Below are 14,214 nucleotides of genomic sequence, written 5' to 3'. Positions count from 1 at the left end.
TCGTTTACTGGTACTTACCGGATATTCCCCTCTGATGCTTTGACCGACGGTTGGACGACGGGCTGAGAACACTTTCGCGCCGATTCGAGCTAAGGAAAAGGTTCAAATTGGAAGGAACATTGGACAACAGATTCGATGATTGATTGGACATCGAGTTGCGAGCCGAGCTCGAACCGGAGCTTGGGAATTCATTCCACACGACGTCCACCATCGAATCGATACTGGACGAGCGAGGAATCGGTTTACAATCCTTGTCGCGCCTGTGGAAGGAATACAAACATGTTGGTGCTATTTGCCGTTGCTACGTTTTGACACCACACTAACTTACCTTTCCCATGACAACCTACGGGCCGAGTCATCGTTGACCTGCTGGTGATGAGTGGTGTCCAGGCCCGGTGCCGGCAGTGTAAACCCACACGGTCCGGTGGCTTTCGTTGTTTGGTTAATGATCCTAGCGAGCCGGTAGATGGCGTTGTTGGTGCTACTGTTAATAAGCTGTGCGGAAACAGCAGAACCGTAGGCAGTCGTGTCACTGCTCCGTTTCATGCTACTGCCGCCTAAATCACTAGGTGCTACGTTCCCACTTCCAATAAAATTGTTATTTCTACCGGAACCCACGTAGTTGTTTCCGGTGCTGTAGGCAGTTGTTGCTGAATTCGCTGCATTCTGTAGATTGACGAAGTTGAACGAAGTGAGCCCAAAGGATTTCGACGTCGGAATTTGGTATGCGGTGGGAGACGTAATGCTGCGAATTGAAACTCGATTAAAAAAATGCGTCGCGGAAGAAAGCTAGAGAAGATGTCCTACCTTATCACAACCGACCCATCGGCGCTGGAACGCTTTTCGTCGAAATCGTAGATGTGCGGATCGGCTGGAGCTACAGAGGGTGGTCCTCCACTAGGCGTAAACAGGCCGCTTCCTCCGGATGATTTTCTTCGGTAATCAAACGAGGTATCATCGGTGGTGGTCAGCAGGATTTTAGGGCTGTTCCCACTAATTGGTGTACTAACGTTGGTGATCTTGGACTCGTACAGGAAGTTATCTGTGAGGTGAAAATAAAGCTTGCCGTTGGATTTCGTATCCGGTATCAGTCGGCTGGATACTTACTGGATGACGTTTTGAAAGATTCCAGCGGTTGGGTTTGCTGCTGCAGTCGATCGACGAATGCACTAGCGCCGCCAAAATTGAAGATCGGAAGTGTCAGTGAACGGGAAAGTCTTGCTCTTTTTTCGATGGGACGGGATCCGTACAGCGGCCGAGCTCCGCCGACCGGTTCGTGGATGTTGTGAAGGGTTCTGTAAGACAGTCCATATAGAAATTGGTAATCGGTTATACTATCGGAAAAAATAAGTGGAATTTGTTCGAAATCGATGTATGTATGGTCTATAATGGCGTTATTAATGCTGCTTTTCTTGTGCCATAATATAGGAATAGTGAAACAACTATTTTTTTCATAAATATTTTATAGGCAATATACATAAGTTTTTCTTCGCCGTGGCATCCACAATACATATGCACAGACTAACAGACATGACAGTACGAGTAAATTCTTATAAAAATAATTTTTCGTGATGCACTAGTTCCACCTATATTGTACTGCGCGAACTATTTACTATCTGTACACCCCTTGTGTTATGTAAAAGTTTTTTTACTAGTTGGTTTCCCTTGTTTGTCAACACCGATCAGCTGCTTGCAGGGATGCCTGATTTCATCAAAATATTTGAAAATGAATCATCACAATAAATTATTGGATTACTTTGATAATATATTTAACTTTTTCGCGATGGTGGAAGGTAACCATTTATTTGACTCAACGTTGTTCATCTAGACTATTTTTTATTGTGTTGGTAGTTTTCACCCGAAATTAAGTGGCGGCAGACTAGAAGCAAGTAAATATTGTAACAAAACGGGTTCGATTTTGTATTGCGTTGAAGGATGAGATGTAGGCACAATTCTGTATATAGTTTTGACAATATGTATTAAATCTGTATCCTGCATGAAATTCGCATGGACGTATAAAAAATCAATACATTACAGGTAATTCTGTATGAATGGCAACTCTGTTGGTAAATGAAAAAAATAAACACAGTCTAGAGGATGTTTTTGATAGGGTAACGTGGCGCCATCATGACACATGTGAGTACTGTCCCAAATAAAGGAATATTCGAAATGACCGTTAAAATGATTGAAGAATCTAATTTGAGTGTCCTGTCTGTTAGTCTGTGACATATGTTAGTACTTTAAACTAGAGTGACTATAATCAGAGTGGCGACAGCTGTTCGTTTGGAATGACAGCTCCCAGTTCCAAACGAGCAAACGACCTGTCAATTCAATGTAAAGCTAGTGGAATGTTTTGAATTGTTGCCAAAATTACGGATGAGATGTCGTCACTCTGGTTATAGGCACTCTACTTTAAACCTAATACATTTCGAATATCATATTAGTATGTTGGTATTCATTAGTTAATCTAAACACTGTTTTTATCAAGCGAGTTGCTATTATAAATTACAATAAATGAAAAACATTTATTTTGTACATGATCATATAACTATTTCAGATTTGTTTGTATCAGTTCATCACTTTTATTTAATATAAGATAGCTGGCTATTGGTTGAACTCATGGAAAAGAAAACAAACTAACATAAAATAAAATTTAAATTGGAACTCCAATGGACTTAATGAAATAATAAAGAAGTTTCATGTAAGGAACGTCACGACAAGCAAGAATGTCGCGAACTGGGACATTGGACAGTCTACCTTGGATACGCAAGGAATTTACTAGTTGAGATCTGACATCACGATACTCCACGCATGTCCAGACAACATGGTCAATATCGCGGTAACCTTCGCCACAAACACAATGATTAGTCTCGAAAAGTCCAATTCGAAGGAGATGTGCATCTAACGTGTAGTGATTGGACATGAGTCTGGACATCACACGAAGGAAATCTCTACCCACATCCAGTCCCCTGAACCATGCTTTTGTCGATATTTTAGGAATAATTGAGTGCATCCACCGACCCAGATCATCTTTATCCCAAGAAGCTTGCCAGCTGGCAAGTGTTCTTTGGCGAGACGCGCTATAGAATTCGTTGAAAGCAATTGGTCTCTCATAAATTCTCAGTTTCCGCCGCTTGAGCATCTCTAGATTCGCGGATCAACATTATTCAATAAATAGCACTTTCACTACTAAACACACATTTGCCACATCTACACCATCACTAAAAAAAACTGTTTCAATCAAATTTTTATCTATAGATATGGACATTGAAATTATACTTTTTTTGAGAGCAGTACCATCGCACTCCCAGTGATGCCAACTTTTTCTCCTGTAACAGATTGGCCGAAAAGTTCGTATCGTTTCTATGAGAGGGCGCCACTAGAATTAAATCCATACCATTTTCAGTTAGTACCAACCTTCAAAAGATACGTGTATAAATTTGACAGCTGTCTGATTATTAGTTTGTGAGATATTGCATTTTGAGTGAAGCTACTTTTGTTATTGTGAAAAAAATGGAAAAAAAGGAATTTCGTGTGTTGATGAAACACTACTTTTTGATGAAAAAAAGTGCCACCGATACCAAAAAATGGCTTGATGAGTGTTATCCAGACTCTGCACCGGGCGAAGCAACAATTCGTAAGTGGTTTGCAAAATTTCGTACTGGTCATATGAGCACCGAAGACGATGAACGCAGTGGACGTCCAAAAGAGGCTGTTACCGATGAAAACGTGAAAAAAATCCACAAAATGATTTTCAATGACCGTAAAGTGAAGTTGATCGAGATAGCTGACACCCTAAAAATATCAAAGGACCGTGTTGGACATATTATTCATGAATATTTGGATATGAGAAAGCTTTGTGCAAAATGGGTTCCGCGTGAGCTCACAATCGATCAAAAACAACAACGAAAAACCATGCTGAAATTGAACGAATTGGGCTTCGAATTGCTCTATCATCCACCTTATTCTCCAGATTTGGCCCCCAGTGACTTTTTCCTGTTCTCAGACCTCAAGAGAATGCTAGCTGGTAAAAAATTTAGAAGCAATGAAGAGGTAATCGCTGAAACTGAGGCCTATTTTGAGGCAAAGGACAAATCGTACTACAAAAATGGTATCGAAAAGTTGGAAGATCGCTATAATCGCTGTATCGCCTCTAATGGCAATTATGTTGAATAATGAAAACGAATTTTGGCAAAAAAATGTGTGTTTCTATTAAACGATACGAGCTTTTCAGCCGAACTGTTAATACTTTCTTCGGAAATGTTGGCGAAATTCTGGAATTAGCATTATGATGAATTCGTTTCTTTCTGCGTTAACATTTGGAATTTTACATAAATTGATAATAAATTTTAAATGCTAGAAAGAGATTTTTGTTTTAACAATGTGTTATCTCTTGTATTTTAAACTGTATTTCAACTTCTTTTTTTCGTACAGTGCATATGGAGAAATGTTTTATATGATTGGGTTTGTTTGATTCAGTGTACTGATCGGAAAAAACTGTCATATGTGTATAAAAAAATTGTAGTGCATTAGTAACCATTTTTGCCACCGCAATGCTACTGTGATGTCATTCGTGAATCGCAAGAGTAATCCATATTGATATATAAAATATTTGCCATTAGCCAATGAATACTTTTGTCCAAAACGCCTCCGAAAAGAATAAATTTCGTTTTTGCTTTGAATAATTGCAACAATTGCCTAAATTTTGCCACTTTACATGTTTCCAAATTTTTAAAAGTGATAGCCACCTTAGATGAATCCGCCTCAGATCTAGATGAATTATAGTTTAGTCGAATAGCACCTCATTTCGTGCGAAAAACCAAAAAAAAACGTGTGTCCACGGATCGGCTTAAGACGCAAAAAAAAATTTAGAAAGAAATTGTACCATTTTCTCTGAATAAAACAACAAAACTCCCATCAATGTGTAAAGCCAAAAGTGAGGCGCTTCATTTTTTTGTCATGTGAAGATGAAAATGACAAAAAAAAGCAATATCCCCATCGTCTCAGATCAACTTCACGTTATCCGCGTTGAAGGGGGATAAATTGTTTGTTTATCCCAGCATCGGAAGCTTCCCCGTGGTTGTATGGAAAGTGGCAACTACACTTCACTTGTCTACACTTTGGCCTTGCTTGCTGACTTTAAGGGGTTTACCATCAAGTGTGGAGGCGAACGGTTGGTTGTTCGTAGCTCGTTCTGTCGAGCGACCTGCTGAAGTGTACATAAAAGGGTTTACGAGGATGGGGGAAAACATGTAGTATATACACTATCCGATTTTTGTTTCGCTTCCTTTCTTTCTTTCTTTCTGTGTTGCATACATTTCAGAGGGATTATTGGGTATTATGAAGCTTTTCCGATCCTTTTGAAGAACATCATCGTCTTACATGAGCTTGGGTTGGAGTATAGTTCCGAAAGCTGCTTTGGAAGAAAGCGTTTTAATAGCTTGTAGTTTCATTTCACGATTAAGTTGGTTGTGGCATTCGCATTGTTGGGTTAAAAAACACATTAAAATAGAAAATTATAGAGTATATCTTTTCACAAATTGAGTCTAATGTCGTACCGAAATCGTGCTCGTGTGATGATTATATCTTAGTGACTTCCATTAAGAACGAAATATACGTTGTTTCGGTCGTTTAGTACACCTGTCGCACTCAAATAAAACGGTTGGAAGCAGAATTTTCGAACTAGTGAATTTATATTCCTTTGGCGCTCGAATTCTTTCACCTCTTTTTCCGATGGCCTAACGTTCGTGACCTTTGACTCCATAAACAACAAGACAAATAGTTTGTTTCATTTCATTCTCGGTTATCACTGCTGCATTGCAATTAGTTTAAAGTTTATTGTACAAGTTCTTTCTCTGCACCATAAATCAAACAACGCGAAGTGTGGCGAAGTTGCCCAGGAAAGAAAAGGAACACCTTTCATAATCCACCCAACGGCAGATTTATGGTTTCCTTATACAAACAGAAAAAAAACAACTATCATGGATTGTTTTCGCTTGAGAAACCTGGAACTGACTCAGGTTAGTTTCTAAAAACAAACAATTTTTCATGCAGCTGAGCTGAGATTCGATATGAAAGTTAAGCTATAAACAGACCCAAAATGTACACTGAAATGAAAATCTTTTTTATATCCATTGGATTCGTCATATGATCCGTATGCATCGTATAACTCATTGAAGCCATATGGAAATTTATATTTTTTATTAAGAATGTACATGAAGTCTAAAATAGTGTAACAATAATGAATTGATAAGAATATCACATACAATTTATATGAAAACTCGATAGAACTTATCTCATTTCATAATGTATGTGGTGAGTTCTCGATATTCATCAGCTGCTTCAGGCAGTTCACCTGGGATTTCTGCATCATAAAGCAATTTATAATCGCAGACACGTTAGCTCTTTCATTTCCCATTAAGGATATATTTACGAATCATGAAATAATAAGGTATGTTTCATTTTTTCATAACTGACTAGTAAAATGATTTATTTTTTATTCAATAGCTTTGGGGTCACACTTCTTTACCGTTAATATCAGAAAGTGCTTCCAGGGATTTACCAGTAGTAAAGCTCGAATCCTGAAAGAACAGCGCGATAACAAAGTTTTATAATAATGCAACTATCTTTTATTGCAGCTTTTGATTCCTCTTAATATAATAAGCCCATCGATTTTAAAATAATGGAAATTCGCATCACTTGTTTAATTCAATAGTAATCATTTGATCTATATATTGCTGGTATATGGAACTATAATGGCCTGCATTAAAGGCTATTTATAAATGTTATACTACAAGCCATATGTTTTACATGAATCTATATATAAAAATTCTGATTGAATAGAATATGCACTTTATAAATTGTTCCAATATATGTTGTGTGATTATCTAATAGTTTTTTTAGGGGGTTGCTAATAAATTTTATTGAGTCTCGAAATTCCATTCGCTATAAGAATTCTTATGAAAAAAACTTTAAGAAAAGTTTTGTTTTATATGATTATCTTATATGTTTGACATGATATTGATACACCATGTAATTTTCATTGGAATTTCCAATAGTGCAAATATATTAGAATATCATATAATGTGAAAACGATAATTTAGCTCAGTGTAGTGCAATGGCGCTGAAACTACAGGCAGACCCTGTCAGCTTGAAGCGAAATCAAGCTTCAGTTCAGCAACGCCATCGCACGGCATCACATTCAACATATCATGTCAATTGTATGGGTGCGCAGCCCTGCAATTTTGGCGCGCACGAATTTGACATTTCTTTCCCCTGCTTCTATGTATGAGATTCGATGCGGACTCGCTTGGTGGCGACATGCTTGTAAAAAATGATGTTGCCAATGATTTGTTCGGGAAATGTGAGAGCTGGATATCTTTTTTTTTTTTTTTTTCATAAATACGTTTATTTCATAGGCAATATACATAAGTTTTTCTTCGCCGTGGCATCCACAATACATAGTAGTTTAAACCTAATACATTTCGAATATCATATTAGTATGTTGGTACTCATTAGTTAATCTAAACACTGTTTTTATCAAGCGAGTTGCTATTTTAAATTACATTAAATAAAATACATTTATTTTGTACATGATCTTATAACTATTTCAGGATTGTTTGTATCAGTTCACCACTTATATTCAATATCCTATAGTTGGCTATTGGTTGAACTCATGGAAGAGAAAACAGTTTAACATAAAATAAAATTTAAATTGGAACTCCAATGGATTTAATGAAATGATAAAGAAGTTTCATGTATGGAAGGTCACGACAAGCAAGAATGTCGCGAACTGGGACATTGGATAGTCTACCTTGGGTACGCAAGGAATTTATTAGTTGAGATCTGACATCACGAAACTCCACGCATGTCCAAACAACATGGTCAATATCGCGGTAACCTTCGCCGCAAGCACAATGATTAGTCTCGGAAAGTCCAATTCGAAGGAGATGTGCATCTAACGTGTAGTGATTGGACATGAGTCTGGACATCACACGAATGAAATCTCTACTCACATCCAGTCCCCTGAACCATGCCTTTGTCGATATTTTAGGAATAATTGAGTGCATCCACCGACCCAGATCATCTTTATCCCAAGAAGCTTGCCAGCTGGCAAGTGTTCTTTGGCGAGACGCGCTATAGAATTCGTTGAAAGCAATCGGTCTCTCATAAATTTCACCCTCAATAGCACCACGTTTGGCTAAAATATCGGCTCTTTCATTGCCTGGAATGGAGCAATGAGCCGGAACCCAAACTATTGTGATTAGATAATTATTATTCAATATGTCGTTCAGACACTGTTTTATTTTACCCAAGAAAAACGGTTCATTTTTGCCAGCAGCGTTTGAGCGAATGGCTTCAATTGCACTCAGACTATCTGTGAAGAGGAAATAATGGTTTGGAGATAATGTGACGATTACATTCAAGCTATAATGAACTGCTGCTAACTCTGCTATATAAACAGATGCAGGTTCTTGAAGCTTGAATGAGGCCGAAACATTATTGTTGAACATACCAAACCCTGTCGCTTCTTCCATTCGCGATCCGTCCGTGTAAAACATTTTCTCAGAGTTAATATGCCTGAACTTACTTGAAAATATTTTTGGGATTTCCATAGAGCGTAGGTGGTCCGGGATTCCACGCACTTCGCGCTGCATGGATGTGTCGAAAAATAAAGTTGAGTCAGGTACATTTAGGAGGCTGACACGGATAGGAATATATCTTGAAGGGTTGATTTCCTGTGACATATGGTTAAAATATACTGTCATGAATTTTGTTTGAGATCGAAGCTCGACTAGTCGTTCGAAATTATTAATTACCATGGGATTCAGCACATCACATCTTATTAGCAGGCGTGATGAAAGCTCCCAAAATCGATCTTTTAATGGAAGAACTCCCGCCAGAACTTCAAGACTCATTGTATGTGTCGAATGCATGCAGCCTAAAGCAATTCGCAAACAACGGTACTGAATTCGCTCAAGTTTGATAATATGAGAATTTGCAGCGGAACGAAAACAAACGCATCCATATTCCATCACTGAAAGTATCGTTGTCTGATACAATTTTATTAGATCTTGCGGATGAGCACCCCACCAAGACCCTGTTATTGTTCGAAGAAAATTTACTCTTTGTTGGCATTTCGTTATCAGATACCTAATGTGTCCTCCCCACGTGCATTTGGAATCAAACCACACCCCGAGGTATTTGAAAGTCAAAACCTGTTCGATTATTCTTCCCATCATATGAAGCTGAAGTTGCGCGGGATCATGCTTTTTTGAAAAGACGACCAGCTCTGTTTTCTCCGCAGAGAATTCGATACCAAGATGAACAGCCCAAACGGACAATTTATCTAAGGTATCTTGCAATGGTTTTTGCAGATCAATAGCTTTGGATCCAGTAACTGAAACCACGCCATCATCTGCCAATTGTCTTAGTGTACATGGGGTTACTAGACAGCTGTCAATGTCATTCACGTAAAAATTATAGAGGAGCGGACTGAGGCATGAGCCTTGCGGGAGACCCATGTAGCTAATTCTGATTGTTGCCAAATCGCCATGTGAAAAATGCATGCGTTTCTCTGACAAAAGGTTGTGCAAATAATTATTTATAACCGCTGGGAGTCCATGTTGGTGGAGCTTGTCTGAAAGAACATCAATGGAAACTGAATCAAATGCTCCTTTAATGTCTAAAAATACAGATGCCATTTGTTGCTTTTGAGCGAAGGCAATTTGGATGTCAGACGAAAGTAATGCAAGGCAATCATTCGTCCCTTTATTTCTACGGAAGCCAAACTGAGTATCTGACAACAAACCGTTCGTCTCGACCCAAGTGTCGAGACGTCGTAGAATAATTTTTTCGAACAATTTTCTGATGCAGGACAACATCGCAATGGGTCTATATGAGTTGTGATTGGAAGCTGGTTTCCCCGGCTTTTGAATGGCGATAACTTTCACTTGTCTCCAGTCAGGTGGAACAATATTTTGCTCAAGAAACTTGTTGAACAATTCCAACAAACGTCTTTTTGCGAGGTCGGGCAGATTCTTCACCAAGTTGAATTTAATTCTGTCCAATCCAGGAGCGTTATTGTTACAAGACATGAGTGCTATGGAAAATTCCATCATTGAAAAGGGGCTATCAATGGAATCATCATTTGAAGAAGACTCCCTAACAATGCTATGCGTAGGAACGGAATCTGGACAAACTTTCCTCGCAAAATCAAATATCCATCGATTCGAGTACTCCTCACTCTCATTTCCTACGTTACGATTCCTCATTCGTCTGACCGTATTCCAAAGAGTGCTCATTGAGGTTTCTCTTGACAAACCTTCCACAAAATGTCTCCAATAGCTGCATTTCTTAACCCGAAGTATGTTCTTGTACTTGGTTTCTAAAACCAAGAATTTTTCAAAATTCTGAGGAGTTCCTCCTCCTCGTTTTAAAAACGTCTTGAAAGCATTTTGTTTCGCGTGTTTAGCATCTGAGCACTCTTTGTCCCACCAAGGATTTGGAGGTCTTCTGTTAGACGATGGACCAAGAAATCGTTTGGTTTGGGCTTGTTCTGCGGCCTCCAGAATCGAACAAACGAGGAAGTCATATTCTTCAAGTGGGGGAAGCTCTTCCATTGAAGTTAAGACACTTGAAATATTACTTTGGTATTTAATCCAGTCAATATTTTTTGTCAAATCATATGGAATATTAACTGAATTAGCAATGCCTTTGTTACTGCTAATTGAGATGATGATTGGTAAATGATCGCTACCATGTAAATCAGGAAATACTTTCCAGGTGCAATCTAGTCGAATTGAAGTCGAACAAAGAGATAAATCTAATGCACTTGGACGTGCAGGAGGTCTTGGGATCCGTGTCATGCTACCCATATTTAGTACCGTCATGCTAAAATTGTCGCAAATATTATATATTAGAGATGATCTGCTATCATTGTAAACGGAACCCCACATCATTCCGTGCGAATTGAAATCTCCTAAAATCAAACGTGGAGCAGGAAGGGCTTCGACAATTTCATTAAGCTGTCGTTGTCCAACTTGAGCTCTTGGAGGAATATATACCGAAGCAATGCAAATGTCCTTTCCTTTAATGTTTATTTGACAAGCAACAACTTCTATACTAGAAGTCGAAGGAATGTTTAATCTATAAAAGGAATAACATTTCTTAATTCCTAAAAGCACTCCACCATACGGGGAGTCTCTGTCGAGACGTATAATGTTAAAGTCATTAAAATTTAAGGCTATGTTTGATGTAAGCCATGTTTCGCACAAAGCAAATACATCACATTTTTGACTATGCAACAAAACTTTAAATGAATCAAGTTTTGGCATGATGCTTCGACAATTCCACTGCAGGACAGTGATTGAATCATTTGCGGCGGATGATAAATTATCCATCAAATGATACAAAACCTGTAAGAGCTGGCCATTGAGCTGATAACTGTTTCAAAAAAGTTCTAGCTATTGGAAGGAATGCTGTTATGATGGTCTTTAGAGGTTCAGAAATATTGAATGCAGCGAAAATCCATTCTACAATTTCCGAAAATTTCAGTAATCCTGTTGGTGAATGTGAAATGGAGCCCACTGGATTATTGTCTTTTCTTGAGCTAGTTCCTGGATTGGTTTGTGAATTTGACAAACCAGGAGGCACAGTTTTTGGTTTTAAATTTGGCTTTTTAGCTTTAACACGGGGATCTTTTTTTGAAGGTATAATTTTAGGTGTCTTTTTTGGTATTTTGTGGTTTGTTAATCTCCTCTTAACAGACCCTTGAGGAGTGACAAACGAGGTATCTTCACTATTTCCGTCAGAGTCAGATTCCTCTGGCTCCGCAAGATTTGAAAAACCGTTTTCGGTTTCCAAAGGGGAGACATGTATGACCGTTTTGAGCATTTCTGCATATGTGCGCTTAGACCGTGCTTTTAAAGAAAGCTTCATTTTGTCTTTACGCAGCTTAAATGCAGCGCACACTGAAAGATCATCATGAGGGCTTTCCCCACAATAAACACATTTTTCAACATCTTTATCGCAAAGATTATCCTTATGAGGCCCTTGACATTTGATACATTTGGACTTATTACTACAGTAAGTAGCTGTATGTCCGAATTTTTTACAGTTCGTGCAATTCATAACATGCGGTACGAAAAGCCGAACAGGAAGACGAATTTTATCGATATAGACATGGCTAGGCAATGCAGATCCGGCAAATGTTACGCGAAACGAATCTGAGGGACGATAAGACTTTTTTCCATCGACAATAGATGCTGAGTACAATTGTTTGCACTCGAGTATCTTAACTCCCTCAAGCATGGAGTTTTTAAAACGGCCAACTCCATTTTTAAGTAAATCATCTGCTGTCAGACTTGCTTCAGTCACAACACCGTCAATTTCTACCTCCTTCGATGGAATGTAAACTCGATATTCAATAGCAAATAATTTACAGGTTACAATATCGTTTGCCTGTTTCAAGTCGTTAACTACAACTCGAATTTTATCTCTATTAACCTTACAGATTTCTTTAACTTCAGAGAAATGTGATGTCAAATCCTTTGTAATTTGCATCAAGTTTAAAATCTTTTCTTTTTTTCGAAGATAGACTATCCATGGCCCAGTGGTACCCTGTGGATAATGTTTAGCCCTCGGAGTATTTAAACTTTTACTAGTATCCGGAATCGGATTCGGATGATCTTCCATGAGATCATCCATTACATTAAATTTTTTTTGTAAATTAATAATACCAAAATAAAAACTTATGTTTAGTAAAATTTCAGATATAAGAAATAAAAAATAAATTAAATTAAATCTACCTTGTAGCTGATGTCTCTGTTCCTTTATCGTGAAGAACGACGTGAAGCTCTTCCAACGACTTCCAATTGGCAGTCTTTTGCTGTTTCCAATTGGCAGTCTTCTGTCGTTTACTGCTATCTCAGTTGCTCTGCCGTCGTTGTGAACACCACTGCACTTGCTGTACCTGACCCCAGGTACAGTGCTTTTGCTCTTGGTGGCGATCAAATGCGATGCTTGCAGTGTAGCACCTCGCGATATATGCCGTCTCTTTTGATCCTACGCAGCGTACAAATTCTGGTACCTGGTAGATCAGCACTGGGTTGCTTTAGCACCTCTGTGCCTTTGCACCCCTTCGTCTTCGCACCTTTATGCGATGGCACCTCTGTGACTCGTCACTTCTATGCTCTCGCACCTCTGTGTCTCTACACCTCTGTGCGTATGAACGGGATGGCCTTCGTTGCTAGCTTTCCAGTCGGGAAACGCCCCGAATATTGCGTTTGCTATGGGCAGTTTAACTACCTGAAGCTTAGAATTGTCTCGGTAGCAGCCGTTAACTCACGAGCCAGTACAATCGAAACACAACCTCTTCGCTTGAATGGTTTTTACTGAATGAGCTGGATATCTTGTTAATATGATGTCTTTGCTACAGGCGAAACTGGATTCAAACAATTGGCAACTGAATTACCATTAGCGACACCTGCAAATGGAAAATGGAACCAAGAAAAGGAGGGTTCTTCTGAAAATTTTCATATCGGCAGTAGTAATTTGCAACATTTTGTGTTTGTTTATTCAATAGTTCAAATAGAGAGGAGTTCAATGCTGTATACATAATTCAGTACAACAGGGTAACTTTTATCCTAAAAAGTAGTTAATCAGTTGAAATATGACATTGAACCAAGTTTAATGATCCATTCTAAATAAACGTGAGTTTTCGCACAATAAATTAAGAATAACGTTACCACCTCAGAGTAAAAACATTTTCTTCCACTTTTACTATGACTTTCAAATGAATTTACCCGGTTTTATAAGAAATTGTTGAAATGGAGGAGTAATTAAATTTTTTCCTAACGATTTGACAGCTCTTGCTGAAAGTATCATCTCTAAACAAGCAGCGCCTCTACATTTCATTCTAGCGCGTCATTGTGCCAATTGAACAATCCAATCAGCGTGGTCACCACGAGATATTATTATTGTTGTTTATGGCGTATTATTTTTATATTTATTTTGATTTAAACCCATAAACCGTGGCTCTCTGGTTTCGTATTTAGCACCTTTCAGCTGGAACCTTGACATGTTTTTTTCGCAGATAAGAATCTCACTTTATCACTAATTGAACAATCCAATCAGCGTGGTCACCACGAGATAGCATTATGGTGATTGTTTTGACATATCCCATGTATTTAGAAAAATTTTTGACGAATTTTT

The 14,214-nt window shown here is 38.4% G+C and overlaps 1 protein-coding gene across 9 annotated transcripts in view; it reads right to left on the bottom strand.

Moving 5' to 3' along the window:
- The window catches only part of LOC131435385 (ankyrin repeat and fibronectin type-III domain-containing protein 1-like), a 320,760-nt gene that overhangs the window by 208,900 nt on the left and 97,646 nt on the right, over positions 1–14,214 (bottom strand). For all 9 annotated transcript variants that reach the window (XM_058603210.1, XM_058603219.1, XM_058603229.1 and 6 more), the window contains 4 exons: positions 1,108–1,295; positions 808–1,042; positions 329–745; positions 19–260 (listed from right to left, as the gene is read on the bottom strand). In XM_058603210.1, the coding sequence (XP_058459193.1) occupies positions 19–260; positions 329–745; positions 808–1,042; positions 1,108–1,295 (1,082 nt within the window). The remainder of the gene's footprint in view (positions 1–18; positions 261–328; positions 746–807; positions 1,043–1,107; positions 1,296–14,214) is intronic.

Source organism: Malaya genurostris, chromosome 1 (assembly GCF_030247185.1).
Source record: "Malaya genurostris strain Urasoe2022 chromosome 1, Malgen_1.1, whole genome shotgun sequence".
Classification (NCBI taxonomy): domain Eukaryota; kingdom Metazoa; phylum Arthropoda; class Insecta; order Diptera; family Culicidae; genus Malaya; species Malaya genurostris.
This window is presented reverse-complemented; position numbering and strand designations above follow the sequence as displayed.